This window comes from Theropithecus gelada, chromosome 2 (genome assembly GCF_003255815.1).
Source record: "Theropithecus gelada isolate Dixy chromosome 2, Tgel_1.0, whole genome shotgun sequence".
NCBI classification, from domain to species: domain Eukaryota; kingdom Metazoa; phylum Chordata; class Mammalia; order Primates; family Cercopithecidae; genus Theropithecus; species Theropithecus gelada.
In genome coordinates, this window is record NC_037669.1 from 55,894,619 (window position 1) to 55,914,775 (window position 20,157).

Here is a 20,157-nt window from a genome sequence, read left to right on the forward strand (position 1 = left end):
CCCATAAAACACCATTAAGTGAGAAATGGTCTTGCTAATAGACTGATATGCTCAAGTGCCAATTTTCTTTGCACTTGTATAATTTTTCTCACTTAATAATGGAAGATGATCAAAATATTTGCTCCTAGATGAAATAATTGGCTTGTGGACACTGATAAATTACCACTATTTAAAGCTTGGCCAGCAATCTTTTTTTTTCCCTTTTGTGGATTTTGACTCAAAAAATTAATCAAAGATTGTGTAGGAGTAAAAAGCAATTTTATTTCATTTTTTTAAAAAAACTGAAATATGAAATGTTCCACTTACGAAACCTTTGCTAATTCAAGAGACAACGTAAGGTTCTGTTAGGCATATAATAAACGTGTTTGTCTTCTTTTATATTCTCATGAAACAGCACTGTGAAACAAGACAGAGGAGAAAACAAATAGTTACACATACAAGAGGGACATACAATTATGCAGAGCTGCACTTCTGGAAATTCTGAAATGCTAGTCTTTAGTTGGAGGGATGTTATTCTCTTATCAACTAACTGTCCCTTAACATTAGAACTGGAGGCAGATGCCAACCTTCTCAGCTTTCTTGGACCTCCTGTTCTTTTCACACTGGGAACTGGAGTTTTTGCTTTTAACTGGACACTTTAGATGTTTCTTTCTAAAAAGTTCCTTTTTTCATAAAGTCCTTAAGATTTTATACGACAAGGATTGATTTAAGTTTTAGAAATTTCCTTTTTACTGTTGAGATGCTAGGCTCTTTTGATGTTTGAAAGCCAACAGATTGCTGTATCTTGCTTGGGATTAGAGATGGCCCCTCTCCCAAGGCTTGGCTGTTTCTGTGAAACTACTGTTTAATTCACTGTGGTTGTTATACCGTCTTCTACTCTACCCACACATCTTTTTTGGACTCTCTTGGATGGAAAGACAAACTTCATAGGTGATTTAAATGAAGCCCTCTGGGAATACATGAATTCAAAACTCTTCAGCTATTCTCCCTTGAATGGAAGGGTTGTCATAGTTGCCCACTAGAAAATAAGTTATGCTGGTCTGCAGCTTACCAGTACATATTTGGTAGTAGTCTAGTAGACTGAAATTAAGCCTAGGGCTTGATCTACTCAGGACTCCATATCTGATTCTCTGCATTTCAAAAGAAAAGGAAAGGAAAGGAAACATATACAAGATTATGCAGAAGAGAAAGCAGCAGCCTTATTATAAAAATTAATTTAAAAGGCACATGTGACCTTATTAATTAAATATTATTTAATTGATATAAGTATACATAATATATAATATACTTATACTATATATAGGTACAATAGTAACATGTATATATAATATATATACACAATATGTTGTATAAGTATAATATAACTATACATAGTACATATTTATATACATATACATTATTTATAGTGTAAATGTACAGTATATATTTATTATAAACAAATATTTACAGATATAGTCAGTCCCTGACTTAACGATGATTTGACTTAGGATTTTTCAACTTTACGATGGTGTGAAAGTGATACACATTCAATAGAAACCATACTTTGAATTTTGAATTTTAATCTTTTCCCAGGTTAGAGATAGGTATATTAAATACATTTTGGCTTATGATATTTTCAATTTATGATGGGTTTATTGGGATGTAATCCCATGTTAAGTCAAGGAGCATCTGTAATTTTAAGTAAACATATTAAGAGTATGAACTGTATATTAAAAAAATATATTAAAAGTATATTTTTAAAAAGTATATTTAAAAAGTATATTAAAAAATATATTAAGAGTATGGACTGTGGTGCTTGCCTTTGCCACATATTAGTTCCGTTATCTTTGGCAAGTTGGCTGAGCCCTGTGCTTCATTTTTCCTTCTTGTCAAATGTGACTAATATTGGTACCAACCTCAGGGTTGCTGTAAGGATCAAACTAGTTAATACATGTAAAGTGCTTAGAACAGAGCACATACTAAGTGCAGTGTTTGTTTGAACTACATGAAATTGCAATATTTGTCCATTTTTGACTTAACCAAAAATGTCAGTTTCATATAATTCAACTTAATAGTAACAACTTATTAATTTTTAAAAAATTGTTGTTGTTGAATCAATATCACATATTAAGGATGTGATTTACTGACCAAAATCCACTGAATCACTGTGACTGGGGGTAGAGTCTGGGAAACTAAGTTAAAACCAACATGAATCTCCCTAGGTGACTGAGCTGAGCAGCCAGGTTTTAGGATTTCTTGACTTACAGTATTGCTCAGGAGACTCTTTTAGTATAAAGAGAATAGCATTGGTAATTAAGAGAATGAGTCTGGACAGGAATTTTTGCCTCAGGATGATTCATACCTTGAGTCTCATCCATATCTGATTTAGGTGATATTTAGATGAGACTTTAGATTTTAAACTTTAGAGTTGGTACTGGAATAAGTTGAAACTTTGGGGGCTGTTGAGATGGTATGGATGTATTTTGCATTTGAGAAGAACATGAATTTGGGAGGTTAAAGGTGGAATGCTATGGAGTGAATTTTATCCCCCCCTAAAGTCCTATGTCGAAGCCCCAACCCCAATGTGTTGGTGTTTGAAGATGAGGCCTTGGGGAGATAATTAGGTTTAAATTAGGTCATGAAAGTGGAGCTCTAGTGATGGGATTAGTGTCCGTATGAGAAGAGATACCAGAGCTTATGGACTCTCCCCACCCCCTCGTGGGAGGACGCAGTGAGAAGGTGGTTGTCTATAGACGAGAAAGACAGCTTGCAGCATAAACTGACCATATTGGCACCTTGATCTTGGACTTTTAGCCTCCAGAACCATGAGAAAACATTTTCTGTTGTTTAAGCTACCCAGCCTGTGGTATTTTGTTATGGCAGCTCGAGCTAAGAAATTCTTTCCTCTAGTCTTTTGTACCATTGCTGTCATTCATTTCACTTATGCATAAGCATTCATAAGCATGCATTTTTATATATGTACATGTAATAAGCATCCATAATTGAATACTTTGTTATTATTTTTGTACAAACTGTTATCTGTTAAATTAACAAGAAAAAGTTTTTATTACAGTTTCACATATTCCTTCTCCAGGACTCTTCCTTTCTTTATGTAGATTGGAGTTTCTGACCTAAATTATTTTCCTCCTCTCTGAAGAATTTCTTTTAGCATTTCTTGCAAGGGAAGTCTACTGAAAACAGATTGCTTCAATTTGTATTTGTCTGAGAAAGTCCTTATTTCTCTTTGACTTTTGAGGGATAATTTCTCAGGATATAGTTTTAGGTTGGTGATGTTTTTCTCTCAACACTAAATATTTCACTGCACTCTCTGTGTGGTTTGTGAGAAGTCAAGTGTCATTCTTTGCTCCTCTGTAGGTAAGGCCCCCACTACAGCTTCTTTCAAGATTTCTTCTTTATCTTTGATTCTATGTAGTTTCAATTTGATTGGCTGAGGTGTCTATTTGTTTTGTTTTTGCGTTTATCCTGCTTAGTGTTCTCCAGTCTTCCAGGATGAGTAGTTTAGTGTTCAACGTTAATTTGGAGAAATTATTAGCCATTACTATTTCTTCTGTTCCTTTCATTCTTCTCTTTCTGGTATTCCCATTATGTGTATGTTACATCTTTTGTAGTTATTTTACAGTTCTTGGATATTCTATTCCATTTTTCCTGTCTTTTCTTTTCTCTTTGCTTTTCAGTTTTGGAGGTTTCCATTGACATGTCCTAAAGCGCAGAGATTCTTTCCTCAGCTGTGTTCAATGTATTAATGAACCTATCAAAGGCATTCTGTTATAGTGATTCTTTTGATCACTAGCATTCCTTTTTGATGCTTCCTTAGAATTTCCACCTCTCTGCTTATGTTACCGATCTGTTCTTGATGTTGCTACTTTTTCCATTAGAGCCCTTAGCATATAATTTTTAAAAATTGCTGGTCCGATAATTTAACCATTTCTGGTATATCTGACTTTGGTTCTGATGCTTGCTCAGTTTCTTCAAACTGTGTGTTTTTCCTTGTGATTTTTTTCTTAATAACTGGAAATGATGTACTGGGTAAAAGGAACTGCAGTAAATAGGCCTTTAGGTATGGGCAGAGGGGACACATTCTGTAGTCCTATGATTAGGTCTTTTAGCGAACTTTGCCCTGGACTGTGAATGTCACTAGTGCTCCTCAGTTTTCCCCTCCTTAGATGGGACAGGATAGAGGGCTGTCTGTCTGCAGTCTAGAGGGCTGCAGTTGTGTATTTCCTTTTTCCAAAGTCAGCTAGGCTCTGATAAAACTCCAGTAGATTAGGCTCTGGTAAAATAGTTTCTCCTGAGGGGGGGCTTTGTTAAGAACACACTACTCTGGGCCAGTGCAGTGGCTCACACCTGTAATCCCAGCCCTTTGGGAGACCGAGGTGGGCGATCACCTGAGGTCAGGAGTTTGAGACCAGCCTGGCCAATATGGCAAAACCCCATCTCTACTAAAAATACAAAAATTAGCTGGGTGTGGTGGCGCACACCTGTAATCCCAGCTACTTGGGAGGCTGAGGCAGGAGAATCACTTGAACCCAGGAGGTGAAGGTTGCACTGAGCCGAGATTGTGCCACTGTACTCCAGCCTGGGTGACAGAATTAGACTCCGTCTCGAAGGGAAAAAAACAAAAACAAAAAAACAGACTACTCTGACTTATTTAGAAATGGTTACTTTTACCCTCCTACTCCTGGAATGACTAGGGGGTTTTTCTCCAATATTCACTGTGAGAACTTAGAAGAACTCCTGGAACTGAAACTCACAGAAGTATGAGGACATCCTCCCCATCTCTGCAATGACAGGGTTCCCTGGAATTTTTAACACTCAGACTTGCCCGCACTGAGCCGCCAGCAATTTGTCAATTACAGCTCAGGTTCTCCCACTCCAGCACTGGTTCCAGCACAGGTTTCTTCTCTGGTTCCCATGGAGATTTCTGTTTGTGGGTTTCTGTTCCAGTAAGTTGTGATTCTCTGTATTACCTCTGTCTCTCCCCAGTTCGGCGGGCAGCAGTTTGCCCTGTGACCCTGCTTTTCTGCTGGATCTAAGAAAAGTTGTTGGTTTTTCAGTTTGTTCAGCTTTTTACTTGTTGTTAGGACAGAGTGGTGACTTCTAAGCCCCTTACATGCCGAGTCGGTCCCCTGTATTCATCTTTGCTTCCTAAAAGAACTCAACCTGTTGTCTGTTTTATCCTTTTCATAATGTATTTCTTTGTTTTTCCTCGTGGGGTGCTCTTACTTAGGCTGGCAAGACTTGCTTATTTCCTGGATATCCGTACCATTGAAATTATATTGTCTCCTCCTCAACTAAACAGAATCCTGAATTTATACAGTATACTGAAATTATACTGTCTCCTCCTCAACTAAACAGAATCCAGCTGAATTTGGGCTACTAGTAAATTAGCTTAGATAATTAGTAAGGTACCATTCTGTTAGTCACATCTGCTTTTTCTTTGACCGGGAGAATATTTTACACTGCCTTGAGTGTTGTGAATTTAGTTTGTGCCCATTTCCTGCTTAAATTGTTAGGCTATATTATGCTGAATTATGCTGTAATTGCTTCACTATTTTATTAGCTCCTTGAGGTCAAGAACCTTCCTTTATATATATTGTTCTTAGTGCCTGCCACAAAAGTACTTGTTAAATGTGGGACAGAGGATATTATTTACAGAATTAAGATATAGACGTCCCTAATTTGATAACCTGGGTATATATTTTTTCTTAATATGTTTATATATATTATTTCAAAATTTATATTTTCAAATGATAAGCAGTAGAGATACCTGGCAAGTTTATACAGTGCCAAGCTCAAGTCTTGCACGTGTGTTTCCTGTATTTTGCAGATGGAGGACACAGAGTGATGTATGTTGCTTGTATAGTTGTGGTATCCTAAGGACTTACAATATTTGTGTTTTCCTTTCTTTAAAATGCTGTTTAATCACATGTGTAAGTGTGCATAGAGTAGAGGTACTAGAAATTTAAGCTTATGATGATATACCTTAGATGATGGAAATAGTCTAGGGCTTAAGATTTTGTTAGAAGTCATATTCCTGTATTAGTATAACCTCGTTAACATTATGTTGCACTTTGTGTTTTGCAGACTGCTCTCTCTGTATAAGAAAATTTCTGTCCTATAAAACTCAGTGTCCAACTTGTTGTGTGGTGAGTTTTTGTTTCCTTTTTTGAAAACTTACTGACTACTGCAAGTATTTTTGCTTTGTGTATGTATAAAAGCCTGTGTATATGTAGGGTGATGTGTAGTTACTGAATTAAGCTATATGAAAGACACTTTCGGAAAGGACCTCTAAAGTACATGTAAGAAGAGCTGGGCTTTGTTCAGTTTTTTGTTAAGATTTCTGAAAACCTAAATGTATTTTAGGAAGTAAAAACTAATTTTAAGTTCAGGATGTAGCGCTCTTTAATTCTTATGACCCATGTTTTTATGGCTTCTAATTTTTAATAATTTCTCACTTTGGTAGAAACTCTGATGGTAGGATTATTCATTTGCAAAGAACTGGTCTAAGTATTTGTGCAGAAAAATATGCATGGCCGTTGGACTTAATCCAGCGTACCTGTTCCCTTAGGTCTTTCCCCTACCAGAGCTTCAGGGAAAACACTAGGAAGTTTGTTGTTATTGTTTCTGAAACTTTTGAGGTAGTGGGAACAGGTGGAAAAGCAGGCTAAAAGGGTAATTAAACATAAGTGGGAATAAAGAAGAGACAGGTGAGGTCTGACAGAGCCGACGCTAGGACTAGGTAAGGAGTTTAGTTAGTTTTGCCTCTCTGGTAGGTATGTGGTGTCAGGGTGTCACTGAACCTTGCAAAACTGTTTCTCTATGTAAGAAATTTTGTGATTTGGCTCTCAAGTCTAAGATGTTTACAATATGTTACACTGCTTTTGTCAAGATGGTCTCATCACTGAAATAAACTGTTACCATTCATACCAAATAAGTACTGAGTTTATCACTTTTCTCTTGCATTCCTGAAAACCATTCTTATTTTAAAATTCTCCTTGAACACTTAATGCCTCTCTCAATGTTAGTACTTAAAAGAACATTTCTCTTCTGTTTTTCCAGAGAAATTTTTGAGAAAGCTGAGTGCTGGCATTTTGAAGAAAGATTCTTGCTTATATTAGGTTTCATTGTAGTCAGTACAGAATATATATGATTATAAGAGAAGCTTTGGAGAGCTTTTATCAGACTTCCAGTCAGCAGATACTGATTCACTGTTTTAAAATTTCATATTAGCATGAGATAAATGAACTTTATTTTGAGGCCGCCTTAGAAGACTTAGTGGGATGGCGAACCTCAGGAGGATGGGTCAGACATTTTCAAAAACAAGATTATGACAAGTTGATTATTGTTTTTGACCTTTTTCCGTCTGTTTTTACTAGACTGTCACAGAGCCGGATCTGAAAAATAACCGCATATTAGATGAACTGGTAAAAAGCTTGAATTTTGCACGGTATGATTTAATTTTGTGACTAACCTCTAACTACTTTTGCCTTTTATATGTGTTCTCTCTTTACTTTCTGCACCTTTGGATTAGGGAATAAAGGGTTGCATATTTTATAGTCAAAGAAGGGAAGTAACAGTAGTCATTATTCACACATGGAAAATTTACTAGAGTAAGATTTTCTTCCTTTACTTAACAGAAATTCTCCTGTAGTATAGAATAATTAAGAGTTAAAATGCAGATTTGAGGGCTTCCTTACTTTTGGGTGCTCTAAAGATACTCCTTTTCCTGCCCAAGCCCTAGAATCAGCCATTTCTCCAAGGAGCTCCTCCTATTGGAGAATAGCATTGAGAGACCAGGATCTGGTGCTGGGTATGCTTGTTGCTACTGGGGTGTCATTGCTTCTAGGCCCTCTCAATGGGCAGAGCTAAGTAATATATGTATATTATGTATATGTATGTACTAACTCATGTATATACACATCTGTAATTGATTCTGTCTGCTATATATTAATCTATTCTTAATCCGATTTATTCAGCATGTATTAAATGGTATGGCATTTGAAATATGTAATTGCTTGTACTTTATAAAGCTCAGATATGTAACTTTACTTCCTAACTGTCAAATGCATGAATGTGTGAAAGTGAGTTTGGTCACCGAAAGGGATATGAAAAGCCATGTTTCAATATCTTGGATTACTTTTAGTTTTAATCATGCAAGTCAAGCAAGAATTTTTATGAAGGACATACTGTGTTTAGATAGTGGTCAGGTGCCCCTGTAGTTAAGTGTAATCATGTGTTGCTTAACAGGGATATGTTCTGAGAAATGTGTCATTAGGCAATTTGGTTGTTGTGTGAACATCATAGAGTATACTTACACAAACCAACGTGGTGTAGCCTACTACACTCCTAGTTTATATGGCAGGGCCTATTGCTCCTAGGTAACAAAACCGGTACAGCATGTTACTATAGCTAATATGGTAGGCAGTTGCAACTCAGTGGTACCTATTAGTGTATCTAAACATAGAAAAAGTACAGTGAAACTATGGTATAAAAGATAAAAAATGCCGTACACCTTTATAGGGCATTTACTATGAATGGAGCTTTCAGGATTGGAAGTTACTCTGGATGTCAGTGAGTGAGTGACAAGTGAATGTGAAGGCTTAGGCCATTACTGTACACTACTGTAGACTTTATAAACACTGTACACTTAGACTACACTAAATTTATAAAAAAATTTCTTCAATAATTAACCTTACTGTAACTTTTACATTTTATAAACGTACACTTTTTTTTTAACTTTTTGACTCTTTTGTAATAACACGTAGCTTAAAACACAAACACATCATACAGCTGTAGAAGCATCTTTTTTTATATCCTTATTCTGTGAACTTTTTTCTAGTTTTAAAAATTGTTATTATTTTTTCCTTTTAAAATTTTTTCTTAAAAATGAAGATGGAGGCCGGGCTTGGTGGCTCATGCCTGTAATACCAGCACTTTGGGAGGCTGAGGTGGGCAGATCATGAGGTCAGGAGTTTGAGACCATCCTGGCCAACATAGTGAAACCCTGTCTCTACTATAAATACAAAAATTCACTGGGTGTGGTGGCACATGCCTGTAATTCCAGCTACTTGGGAGGCTGAGGCAGGAGAATCGCTTGAACCAGGGAGTCAGAGGTTGCAGTCAGCTGAGATCATGCCACTGCACTCCAGCCTGGTGACAGAGCAAGACTCCGTCTCAAAAAAAAAAAGATGGAAACACACACATTAGCCTAGGCCCACACAGGGTTAGGATTATCAAGATGTCACTTAGCAATGGGAATTTTTCAGCTTCATTATCATCTAATGAAACCATCACCATGTATTTGGTCTCTTGTTGAACAAAGCATCATTATACGGCTTGTGACCGGATGGGACTTCTAGGCTTGTTGGAACATACTTGGAGGTACCTTATGTTGCTTTTAAAAATATAAACAGATTTCTTTCAATAGAATTGCACATTTCTTTATTGGTTTGCATTCTAAAAATGATCAAATTTATACAGTTGTCGCTCAGTCAAGGGGATTGGTCCCAGGACCCTCGAGAATACCAAAATCTGTGGATGCTGAAGTCCCTGACATAAAATGGCATAGTATTTGCATATGGACATTCTCTCTTATACTTCAAATCACCTCTAGATTACTTATATTAGATTACCCTAATACAATGCTGTATAAATCGTTGTCATACTGTGTTTTTAAAATTTATATATTTTTTATTGTTGTATTGTTACTTTTATTATTTTTTGAACATTTTTGCTCTGTGATTAGTTGAATCCACAGATGCGGAGCTGGCAGATGTGAAGGGCCGACTGTACTTTGAGCTAACTTCATGTACGTCCTAGAGATTGGCTGGTTAGTTATTTCCTTACGGAAAAAAAGATGGTGTAGTTTAAAAAAGATGGCATACTTTCCTAGATTAAGAAACTTTAAAATTCTCTGATTTTCCCAATTAAAGCTACTTTTTTTCTTAGCATTTTTCACCAGTAAGTTTTTGAAATCTATGAGAGAAAGGGACCATGCCTTTAAAAGGGAATTGATTGCCTGTTTTTCTCAAGGCTTATTTTTTTCCTCAGCCAGTACTAAAAACATAACAACTTCCCTGCTAGGATAAAGGAAGCCTTGCATATGACAGCATCTGTTTGTTGAAGAGAAGTGATCAAGGTCTTTGGATTCACAGACCTTTTGGTGTAACTTAAAGGGAGGTCATGGAATGGTTGACCTCTCCTCTGTCCCCTCTCCTTCCCGAAAGGAATACATGATTTAATTATTCATTATAGTGGGTGTAGTAGGGTGGGAAGCATTATTTGTAGAGTTGGGATGGTTTATATCGTTTGTTCCTCTCTCTGTTTGCCTTCTTAGAATTGCTGCTCTTCCTAGCATCATCCTTGTGGTGAACATTTGTCATGGGTAAAGTGTTGTGGTTCTTCATTTGCAAACTTAGGAGGGATGAAATTCAAGCTAGTCAATTTCATTACTTGTTTGAACTGTGGTTTAAGATTTATGAGGGAGGAAACTTAATCCTGTGACCAAAATATAAGATATTTATATTGTCTGTCAATTTCATTTCTTGGCATTCTCATTTGCCATTGTCATTTTATGTGCCATTATGATTTTTAAATATTTAATATTCTAAATTTAATAATATAAAAAGGATATTGGAAATAATTTTAGAGGTTTTCAGATACAAGGCTGCATACAGCTCTTACATTTTCATCTGATCTTTTACTTTTATTTTCAAAGAACACATGATTTTTTCCTTGACTTAGTTTTATTTAAAATAATGTTCTTAACCTGTTGTTGAACATTTATTAGAATATTTTTGTGTAAGTGTAGCATCATTCTTGACTTAAGTGAATGCTGTTTCTCTGTTTTTGTCGTCAGTGTCCATCTCTTATTATTTTTACAAATTGAGAGTAGAGAGCATCATTTACTGCTTTTGTTTATCTACCATTAAGGGATAAGTTTTTCTGCAAATACTCCAAGTTTAAGAATTTAAACATTTTAGATGACAATTGAAGTAAAATTCCCTCAGCAACTCACAAAGAGGAAGTAGAATATAATTTCACCTTTTTTATTGTACAGTTTAAAGCATACTGATGTTGAATTTAGGCAGAACTGGGCATTGGTCTAGGCCCTATTAGTTCTAATGTGATTGTGATCAAGATGTTTAATCTCTTTGACTCCTGTTTCCTCATCTAAAAAGATGAGAATAATACTGTTGATGCCTTGAGGATTAGAAATGAAGAGCTATAGTAAAAGATATCCAGCATAATACCTAGAACAAAGGAACCTAAAAATATTCCTATTATTATTATTATTATTATTATTATATATTGCCTATATTTTCAATAGTGTTGATACCCTAAGATGCTATAAAAAGAATTTGTGTTTGGGTGGGCCTCTGCTTGTGTAGCCAAATGGTTCTAGACTGCTGTTTACATGTTTCTGATCAGAACTAGCATTGCGGGGACTTTAGTTACAGAAGTCTATGGAATTGATTGCATAGGTTTAATGGCTACTCATGTCTACCCAAAGGCCTATTTTGACTCTTGATTCTTAGCCCCATTCTGAAGGGGTAAGGTTATTGTATAGTTCACAGATGGACAAGACCTTCCTTCCTTCCTTCCTTCCTTCCTTCCTTCCTTCCTTCCTTCCTCCCTTCCTCCCTCCCTCCCTCCCTCCCTCCCTCCCTCCCTCCTTTCCTTTCTCTCTCCCTCCTTTCCTTTCTCCCTCCCACCTCCTTTTTCCTTCCCCACTCTATTCCTCCTTCCCCCCTCTATTCCTCCCTCCCCTTCCTTCCCTTCGTCCCTTTCCTCCCTTCTTCTTGCTCTGTTGCCCAGACTGCAGTGCAGTGGTATGATCATGGTTCACTGTAACCTCAAACTCTTGGGCTCAAGGGATTCTCCTGCCTCTGCCTCCCAATTAGCTAGGACTATGGGCATGTGCCACCATGTCCACACTGAAGAAATATAAATAAAGCTTCCTTAAATATGTGGTAGAATTTACCAGTGAAGCCATCTGGGCTTGGAGTTTTCTTTGTGGAAAAGTTTTAAATTATAGCTTCAGTTTATTTAATAGATAATAAGGGCTCTTCAGGTTTTCTGTTTCTTTGTCAGTTTTGATGAATAGTGCCTTTCAAAGAATTTGTCCATTTTATCTAAAATTTAAAATTTGTTGTTTTAAAGTGTTCGTAATGTCCTCTAATTATCTTTTCTATAGGATTTGTAATGAGGTCTTTTAGTTCTTTGTTTTGGTAATTTGTATTTTCTCATTTATTTCATGTTCGGTCTTAGTAGGGATTAATAATTTTGTTATTTTTTTCAAAGAACCAACATTTGGCTTTGCTTGTTTTCTCCTGATATCTCTTCTATTTCACTAGTATCTCTTATTAGTTCCTCCCTTCTTTGGGTTTAGTTTGCTGTTCATTTCCTAACCTTTTAAGTTGGAAGCTTAGAGTAGTGGCTTTTACTTTTTCTATTTTCAGTAATTTTCCCTCCAGGGACAGTTTTGGCAACCTTTCATGCTATCATTCAGTTTAGAATATTTTCTAGTTTTCATTGTGATTTGACATGTGGGGTTATTTAGAAGTGTGGTGCTTTATTTCTTAACATTTGGAGATTTTCTAGTTATCTTTCTGTTGTTGAGTTTCATGTAAATTCTGTAGTGGTGGAATCTATGGGTTGATTTTTTTTTCCATCAGATTTGAAAATTCTCAGCCATTGATTTTTCTAGTATTGCTGATTTTCCATTCTTTCTTTCTATTCCTCTGGGCTTCTACTTATGCCCAATATCTCATACTTTTTTGTGTCTGTCTTTTTCATTAATTTTTCTCTCTGTGCTTAGTTTGGATATTTTCTATTGACCTGCCTTCAAGTTTGTATTGTGTGTTGTTATACTCATCCAGTTTAGATAAGGTATTTTGCAATTGTAGAAGGTTCATTTTATTCTTTTCTTAATGGATTTTATTTGTCATAATGCGCTATCTTTTTATCCTTTTTCTTTTTCTTTCTTTCTTTTTTTTTTTTATTTAACATGTTTTTCATAGTTTGAAGTCCTTACCTAGAAATGCTATTCTTTGGGTTACCTTTGGGTCTGCTTCTATTGAATATTTTATCTCTTGATTAGTGGCTACTTTTTCTTGCTTCTTTGCATGTTCAGTAATTTTAAAATGTGTGCTGAACATTGTGGTTGAAATGTTGTAGAAGCTGTGAATTGTCTTCTTTTGAAAGATGACATATTTTGTTCTAACAGGCAGTTGAATCACTAGCTCTTCATCTTTGTTCTTTCAAGGCCTGGTATAATGTTTTCTTAGGTTAGGTCTGTTTGAGCTTTGTTTATATTTCTTCGGTGTGGTCCATTTTTCTAAGGTGTGGCCTTTGTGGGATCTCACTTGAATGTCCATGATCTTCGCCAAGATTTCTCAGCTTTGGCTGAGAACAACTAACTTTCCAGCAATGACCTTTGGGATTTTAATTTACCAGTATCAGCCTCCTAGTGGGTCTCCTGTGTTTTTGTCTAATCATGTGCAGCCCTGGAGATGAGCAGGAATGGATGTGAATTTCTAAGCAGACTTCTGGCATTCCCTTTCAGTAGCTGCCGCATGTCAAAGCACTCTGACCCCTCAGTCCTGGCCAGCTTTGCCCAGAACTCTGATCTCTTATTTTCTCTACCAAGTAAGATCAATGTTTCCTGTTTAGACTTCACGTTAATACCCAATTCCTAGAAAATGTTTCCAGGGTAAAGTCTTGGAGGAAATGTTGGATTACTTCATGTTTTCTTTTTCAGGCATTGCAGCCTTGTGTTGATTTCAGTCCAGTGCCTACAAAGAGTTGTTTTTTATGTGTGTTAGGCCATTCTTACATTGCTAAGTAATGTAAAGAATGCTAAAGTAAACTTGAGGCTGGGTAATTTACAAAGAAAAGAGGTTTAATTGGCTCATGGTTCTGCAGCTGTACAAACCATCTGCTTGGCTTCTAGTGAGGTCTTGGGCTGCTTACAATCACAGTGGAAAACAAAAGACAGGGGCAGCATATTACATAGTGAGAGCAAGAGAGAGAGGAGGGGAGGTGCCACGCACTTTTAAAACAGATCTTATGAGAACTCACTCACTATTACAAGGACAGCAGTAAGGGAATGGTGCTAAACCATTCATGAGAAATTCACCCTCATGATACAGTCACCTTCCACTAGGTCCCACCGCCAACACTGGGAATCCCATTTCAATGTGAGATTTGGTGGAGACAACATCCAGACTATATCCCTATATTTTGTTCAGATTTTAAAGTTACTTATGGTTGGAGATTAGGTCTCATATAAGCTATTCTCTGTGGCCGAAAGTTGATTTCGTTTCATTTTATTTTATTGACACATTAACTGCTTTTTAAGTTAGATTTATTGCTTTGAGTTATACTAGAAGAAACGTTGGTTTGGTTGTCATTATAGTATAGGTCCTGTATTTCAGAAAACAAGGTTAATTGGGAAAACAGCTTATGTCAGTTAATTTATTGTATAAAACTGGATATCTTAATCATCTGTTGTGTTTTTTGTTCTTCAAGGAATCATCTATTGCAGCTTACTTTAGAGTCACCACCTAAATCTCCTGCTTCTTCCTCTTCAAAGAATCTTGCTGTCAAAGTATATACTCCTGTAGCCTCCAGACAGTCTTTAAAGCAGGGGAGCAGGTTAATGGATAATTTCTTGATCAGAGAAATGAGTGGTTCTACATCAGAGTTGTTGATAAAAGAAAATAAAAGCAAATTCACCCCTCAAAAAGAGGCAAGCCCTGCTGCAAAGACCAAAGAGACACGTTCTGTAGAAGAGATGGCTCCAGATCCCTCAGAGGTTAAGCGTCCTGAGACACCCTCGACATCCACTTTGAAACACATTACTAAAGGTAGGAGGTTATTTTCATATGTGGAAATATGGAAATCTTTTCATCCACACGACATAAGAATAAATAGGCAGCAAGGCAGCATCTTTGAGGGAGAAGGAATGGTAAAGGACAAACAAGATTTTACTGTATCACAAACCTCAGACATTGTTGTAGGTATGTTTGTTCTCTTTCTCTCTCAGAAATAGGAATTCAGGCTGACTGCTACAAAAAGGAAACAGTTTTAATTAGTTCAGGCATTCAGTATGGCAGTAGCTTTCTGTTTTCAGCTTTTAATCCTTCTTCCCCCCATTCAACATATCTGTTGCCATTTAATCTTGAAGAGCTCTTTTTATCTTATTTTACCACCACGTGAATGCCTCCTCGCTATTCTACCTGCCATGTAAAGCCTTTGACAATTTGAGCCCTACTCTAGTCATCCCGCCTTATTGCTCACCTCTCCCTCTCAGAAGTCCTGCTCTAGCCAAGCTGATATCCCCACTGCTCCTCCAGTACATTGAGGAATTGTCAAACTACAACTGGCAGAGCTAATCTGGCTTGCCACTTGTTTTTGTAAATAAAAGTTCACGTACCCATTTGTTTGCATATGTCTGTGGCTGCTTTCATGCTACAGTGGCAGAGTTGCATGGTTGTGACAGAGGCCATATGATCCGTAAAGTCTAAATTCTACCTGGCTCTTCACTACCTGGCCCTTCACTACCTGGCCCTTCACTAAGAATGTTTGCCAGTCCCTGTTCTGTACCTTTACAGACTATCCAGATCCTCACTATTCATTTGTTATGTTAGAAAACACTGTCTCACGTCACAAAAGTGCTATAGCACTTGTTTTCTGGAGTGTTTTGTGTCCCATTTGCTTAACTGTTTGATGAATATGTCAGCTTGTTTAACCTTTTGTTTCTGTGTCTTCTTTCCAGTGAAGTTTAGAGCACCTTTTAGGCAGAAACTCTTAGACATCTTTGGTATACCCATACCACACACAGTGCAGAGATGTGAGTGTTTATTAAACTTAGATTGAAATTAGTTTATTAGTACTTAACGTGTTTACATCTTTTAAAGATATATAAATTACACTTATATTTTCTACTATGTCAATCCTTAGTCTTTTTACCAATTGACAGTTCTTATTGTAGTATTTTTTAGCTTGATGGTTAACTGTTTTTCCCCTAGCAGAACCTTTTTTCCCAAATGAAATTTTACAATAAACCGTAGCATATTAAAATAGATAAAACAGATTGTTCTGTTTCACCTGACCTCCTTCTGCCTATTATCCATGAAGGTCTGTAGGCCCGAATTACCCCCACAGATCCCTGCAACTTTATGAAATAGTTTGAGAATGATTGTGTTCCTTACTTTTAACATTATGTATAGAATTATAAACGAGAGCTAAATTAACAAATTTGTTTAATTGACAAAATTGAACAGTAGTTGGCCCAACTCAATAAATTACTAAACTACCTTTCCTTCACCCAGCCCCTGGGCCAGGTGTGTCTTAAGTTGTTACTATTGCTTCTGTGCTAAACATGGATAGCTCCTAAGGCTTGGGAAAATTTAAGATTAGTTCTATAGTTTGGTCATACCTTGTTAGAAAAGATTTAACCGAAGCATTTTCTAATAAACAAACTTTCAAGCTTATTTGCAGTCTCTTTCTCTGGGACCAGGACTTCAATTGTGTGACTTCCCACAATTTAGCCATTACCCAGTAACCAGTCTGTCCCACTCCTGTTGTCCCGACGGGCTGTTCTTTTTCTTTTCTGCTTTTCTAAGTGCATGTTAAGTTGGGATTCTTTTTTACTTTACTTGCTGAAAAGATGCCAGTTTACATACTTTTGCCCCTTCTACAATTAATACTCTCTTTTTCTTTTTAAAAAATACAGTGGATTGTCCTGTTTGTGGGGTTAATATTCCAGAAAGTCACATTAATAAGCATTTAGACAGCTGTTTATCACGCGAAGAGAAGAAGGAAAGCCTCAGAAGGTAAGGACGTTGAGCAGAACCATTGAGCTACTTTAGCTGCGTGCCTCTTGTGCTTTATAAACTTGGGGGAAAATTACAGTATTCATTTTATCCTGGTAACCGTATTTCCTGCTCTTACTTGCTTTCTCCTTCACTCCTGTTGGCCACTTCTTCCAATCCCTCTCTGTTCTTTCTTCAACTCCCACTTTGCCAGATATGATTAGCTATGTTGAATATTTGAACTGCTACTAAATTTTGACTTAATAAGAAATTAATGACTTCAAATTCAATTCTTTTTAAACTTGTTTTTTTCTCTTAGAATTTTAAAACTACTAAAAAGCTTCTTGGCCAAAGAAAGCAAGATTAGACTCTGAATATAGAATATAGAAAATCTGTCTCTGATCTTTAGGATGCTCAGAAGTTTTAAAATTTAAAATCGAATTTTTCAAAAATTTTTGACTAGGAAATTATATAAATATATATGATATAAAAAGGTACAAAAATGCATATATGAAATGTAATGTCGTACCCCACCCCACACCCACACCATCCAGGTATTGTTACTAATAAATTGTCAGCTCAATATTTGCATCTAAACAACTGTGCTATTCTACCTCCTTTGTACATGAAAATAACTGTAATTTCTTATACTAGTCCACTATTGTTAGACATATAAGTTGTTCAGGAATGAAATACTAGTCAAATTGCAAGGCATTAAGGAATCAGTGGATAATAAACAGAAGACACAATTTAGATGAGTCTGGTGATGAAGGGAGAAAGATGAGATGGTAGTTTGGAGAAGGAGTGAGTGGCATAAAGATCAAGGGATGTTATTTTTAAAAATAGGAGTTTAAGCCTTCAGTCTCTTTCCTTCCACTATTTCCAGGGAGAGAGCAGAGGATAAATGGAAGAAAGTGAGGAGCACAAGAGCCCAGTAATGAGGTTATCCTTGATATGCAGAAAGGACCCTTCTGAAACAGGAGGCAAGGGGAAGATAATAGGTGACAATTCAGAGAGATTTGGAAAAGAAGAGGAGGGAAGCTGAAGAAATTAATGGTATTTGGGAAGTGGGGATGAAAGAATGATTTGCTTCTATGTTCAGTCTGTTTTGAAGGACTTTGAAGAGTATTTTCCAAAAACCACGTTAATAAGACAGAGCCATAGTATTCTTTTTTGTGATTAAAGAAAATACATCACTTAATTTTTATGAGTAAATTTGGAGTGAATGCAGATTTTGAGGGTCAAATTCATACTGTTATAACTTACAAAAGCTAACATATAAAACACAGTGTTGCTTTATTAAAAATGGTAGACATATTTGAGTCCAAACCTGGGGCAGTTTTGCATGCACAATACTCCCACCTAGTGGGTAAGTTTGTTGATGAGAATAAAATTTAGATTTTTAGGTTGCTTAGTTAGTGGCGATTTGGAGTAAATGAATAGTCCTAAGGATTATTTCCCATAAGCCACGAGAGTTTGATGACCTGCTTTTCTCTTTAGAAATGCATGAGTTGGGAATATAGAAGCTGAGTATATTCTTTGAAGAATAAGGAATCTGCGCTGATTATCTTGCCTGGACTCCCCTTTTTCTAGATCCATCCATCAGTTTGAATACATTTCTGATACATCATTTTTGATGCTGTCAGTTTATTTAAAGACATACTCGTCCATGTGTAATTAAGTTCTAATAGTGGTTTAAATTCCTGCTTCAAAGAATGGTATAGTCCTGCCAGTGCTCTGTAGTGAACTTACAAGCACCATCTCCTGGATCCCCCTCTTAGTGTATTAAAGGCTTTGAGAAGTCCTACTTATTAAGCGTAACTGTTAGGTTTTGTTTAATTCAGTAATTCCTAAATTTATTTGACTGCCAAGCCTTTCTGTCCTCATCATTTCCATCTTACAAAACTGGTGTTTGTGGAGCTACTGAAGGCAACACTGGGCCATGTTGTTCTTTAGTTGTATCCTGGCCCCAGAGTCGGGTCATAGAGAAGAGGCCCTGTGAGTTTTCCTCTCTCCTCCACAATATTCTGACAGGCCATCTGCTGAATGTGAGTGGCAGCCCTTAACCTTTCTATATAAAACCATGTCAGAACTGATCACAGATGCACCCTTCCTTTGCTGTCCTCAGATTCTGAGGCCCCTTAAATGTGTTACTCAGTTCCACTAAATCACGGAAGAAAAATCAATGTCATTTTTGTGTTTGGGGAAACATTTATTGGGTTTCATGTTTTAAAATTCCTGATAGAAATTGATCTCTAGTGGTGCTTTTTATTGTAAATGCCAGTGAACAGTACAGTTCCTCACTAGAATCTCACAGTCATAGTTTAATCATCTGTCCTTGATAAAACAAATATTTTAGATACAGACTTAATGAATCATCTCTCCCTGTGTGCTTCTGTAAACACAAAATGATTCAGCTGTTGCTACCTACTGAGATTTCATTTTGCTGTAATTTTATCAGTCTTGTAGAGTCTGATGGACTGTCATTGTAAGAAGAGCAATTTTCAGAAAAATATAATCTATCGAGAGTTTGCAGGTCTTTTCACATTTAATTAGTTATTTCTGGCTTTTAGACTTCATTAATGCAGCATGAAAGACATAATTTATTTGGGGAATGGCCCTGTTGGTTAATAGAGAAATTTTTGATTGTTTTCAGTCTATACCTGACTGTAATATTTCTCTGTTTGAGTATCGGATTGTTTATATCAGATTTACTCTGGAGAACCTTGTTGAAAATAGAGATTTTAGATCTCCACTTCAGACCGAACCACAATTGGTGGACAGTGTGGAGAAGGGGATGGAGAATCTGCATTTTAAATGAACTCTTTAGGTGCTTCTTAGGTACACTAATGTTTGGGACAGCCTTGTGTGAGCTAGTTATATGCTAATCCTTTGTAAAAACTTGTTTTTTTGATAAACCTATTATTTCAAGTTTCTGTTAATTTTCACCTGAATCTTTGCTGTTCTTATTTTGAAATGATAGCAAGTGTAATGACCTCCTTGAGCACATTTTTGTTGAGCATCTAATTGCCATAAAGCTGAGCCAGGTAGAGAACCTGCTATAATCAGATGAAATGAATTAAAACTCACTAAAAAGTTCCTGTTTATGGAATTGTCTCAAGTCATTGGTACTTTTAGGTAGCTTGAATTTTAGCCCATCAGAATTTCTAGCATGCTAGAAATTTGAGTAGATCAAATTTAAAGAGGTGGAAAATTGAGTAGATCTGTGTAAGTGTGATTCTAGATGAAGTCCTCATAGCATATTCCACAAGCCTTACATATCTGTCTTCTTAGTGTGCCTCTTTAGGTCTGACATCTTTTTGAGACCCAAGTCTCT

General features: G+C 36.5%; 1 protein-coding gene across 1 annotated transcript in view; it reads left to right on the plus strand.

Moving 5' to 3' along the window:
- The window catches only part of RAD18 (RAD18, E3 ubiquitin protein ligase), an 81,260-nt gene that overhangs the window by 9,183 nt on the left and 51,920 nt on the right, over positions 1–20,157 (plus strand). Inside the window, exons 4-7 of the mRNA XM_025375640.1 lie at positions 6,085–6,146; positions 7,377–7,447; positions 14,533–14,870; positions 16,742–16,841. Coding sequence (XP_025231425.1) covers positions 6,085–6,146; positions 7,377–7,447; positions 14,533–14,870; positions 16,742–16,841 — 571 coding nt within the window. The remainder of the gene's footprint in view (positions 1–6,084; positions 6,147–7,376; positions 7,448–14,532; positions 14,871–16,741; positions 16,842–20,157) is intronic.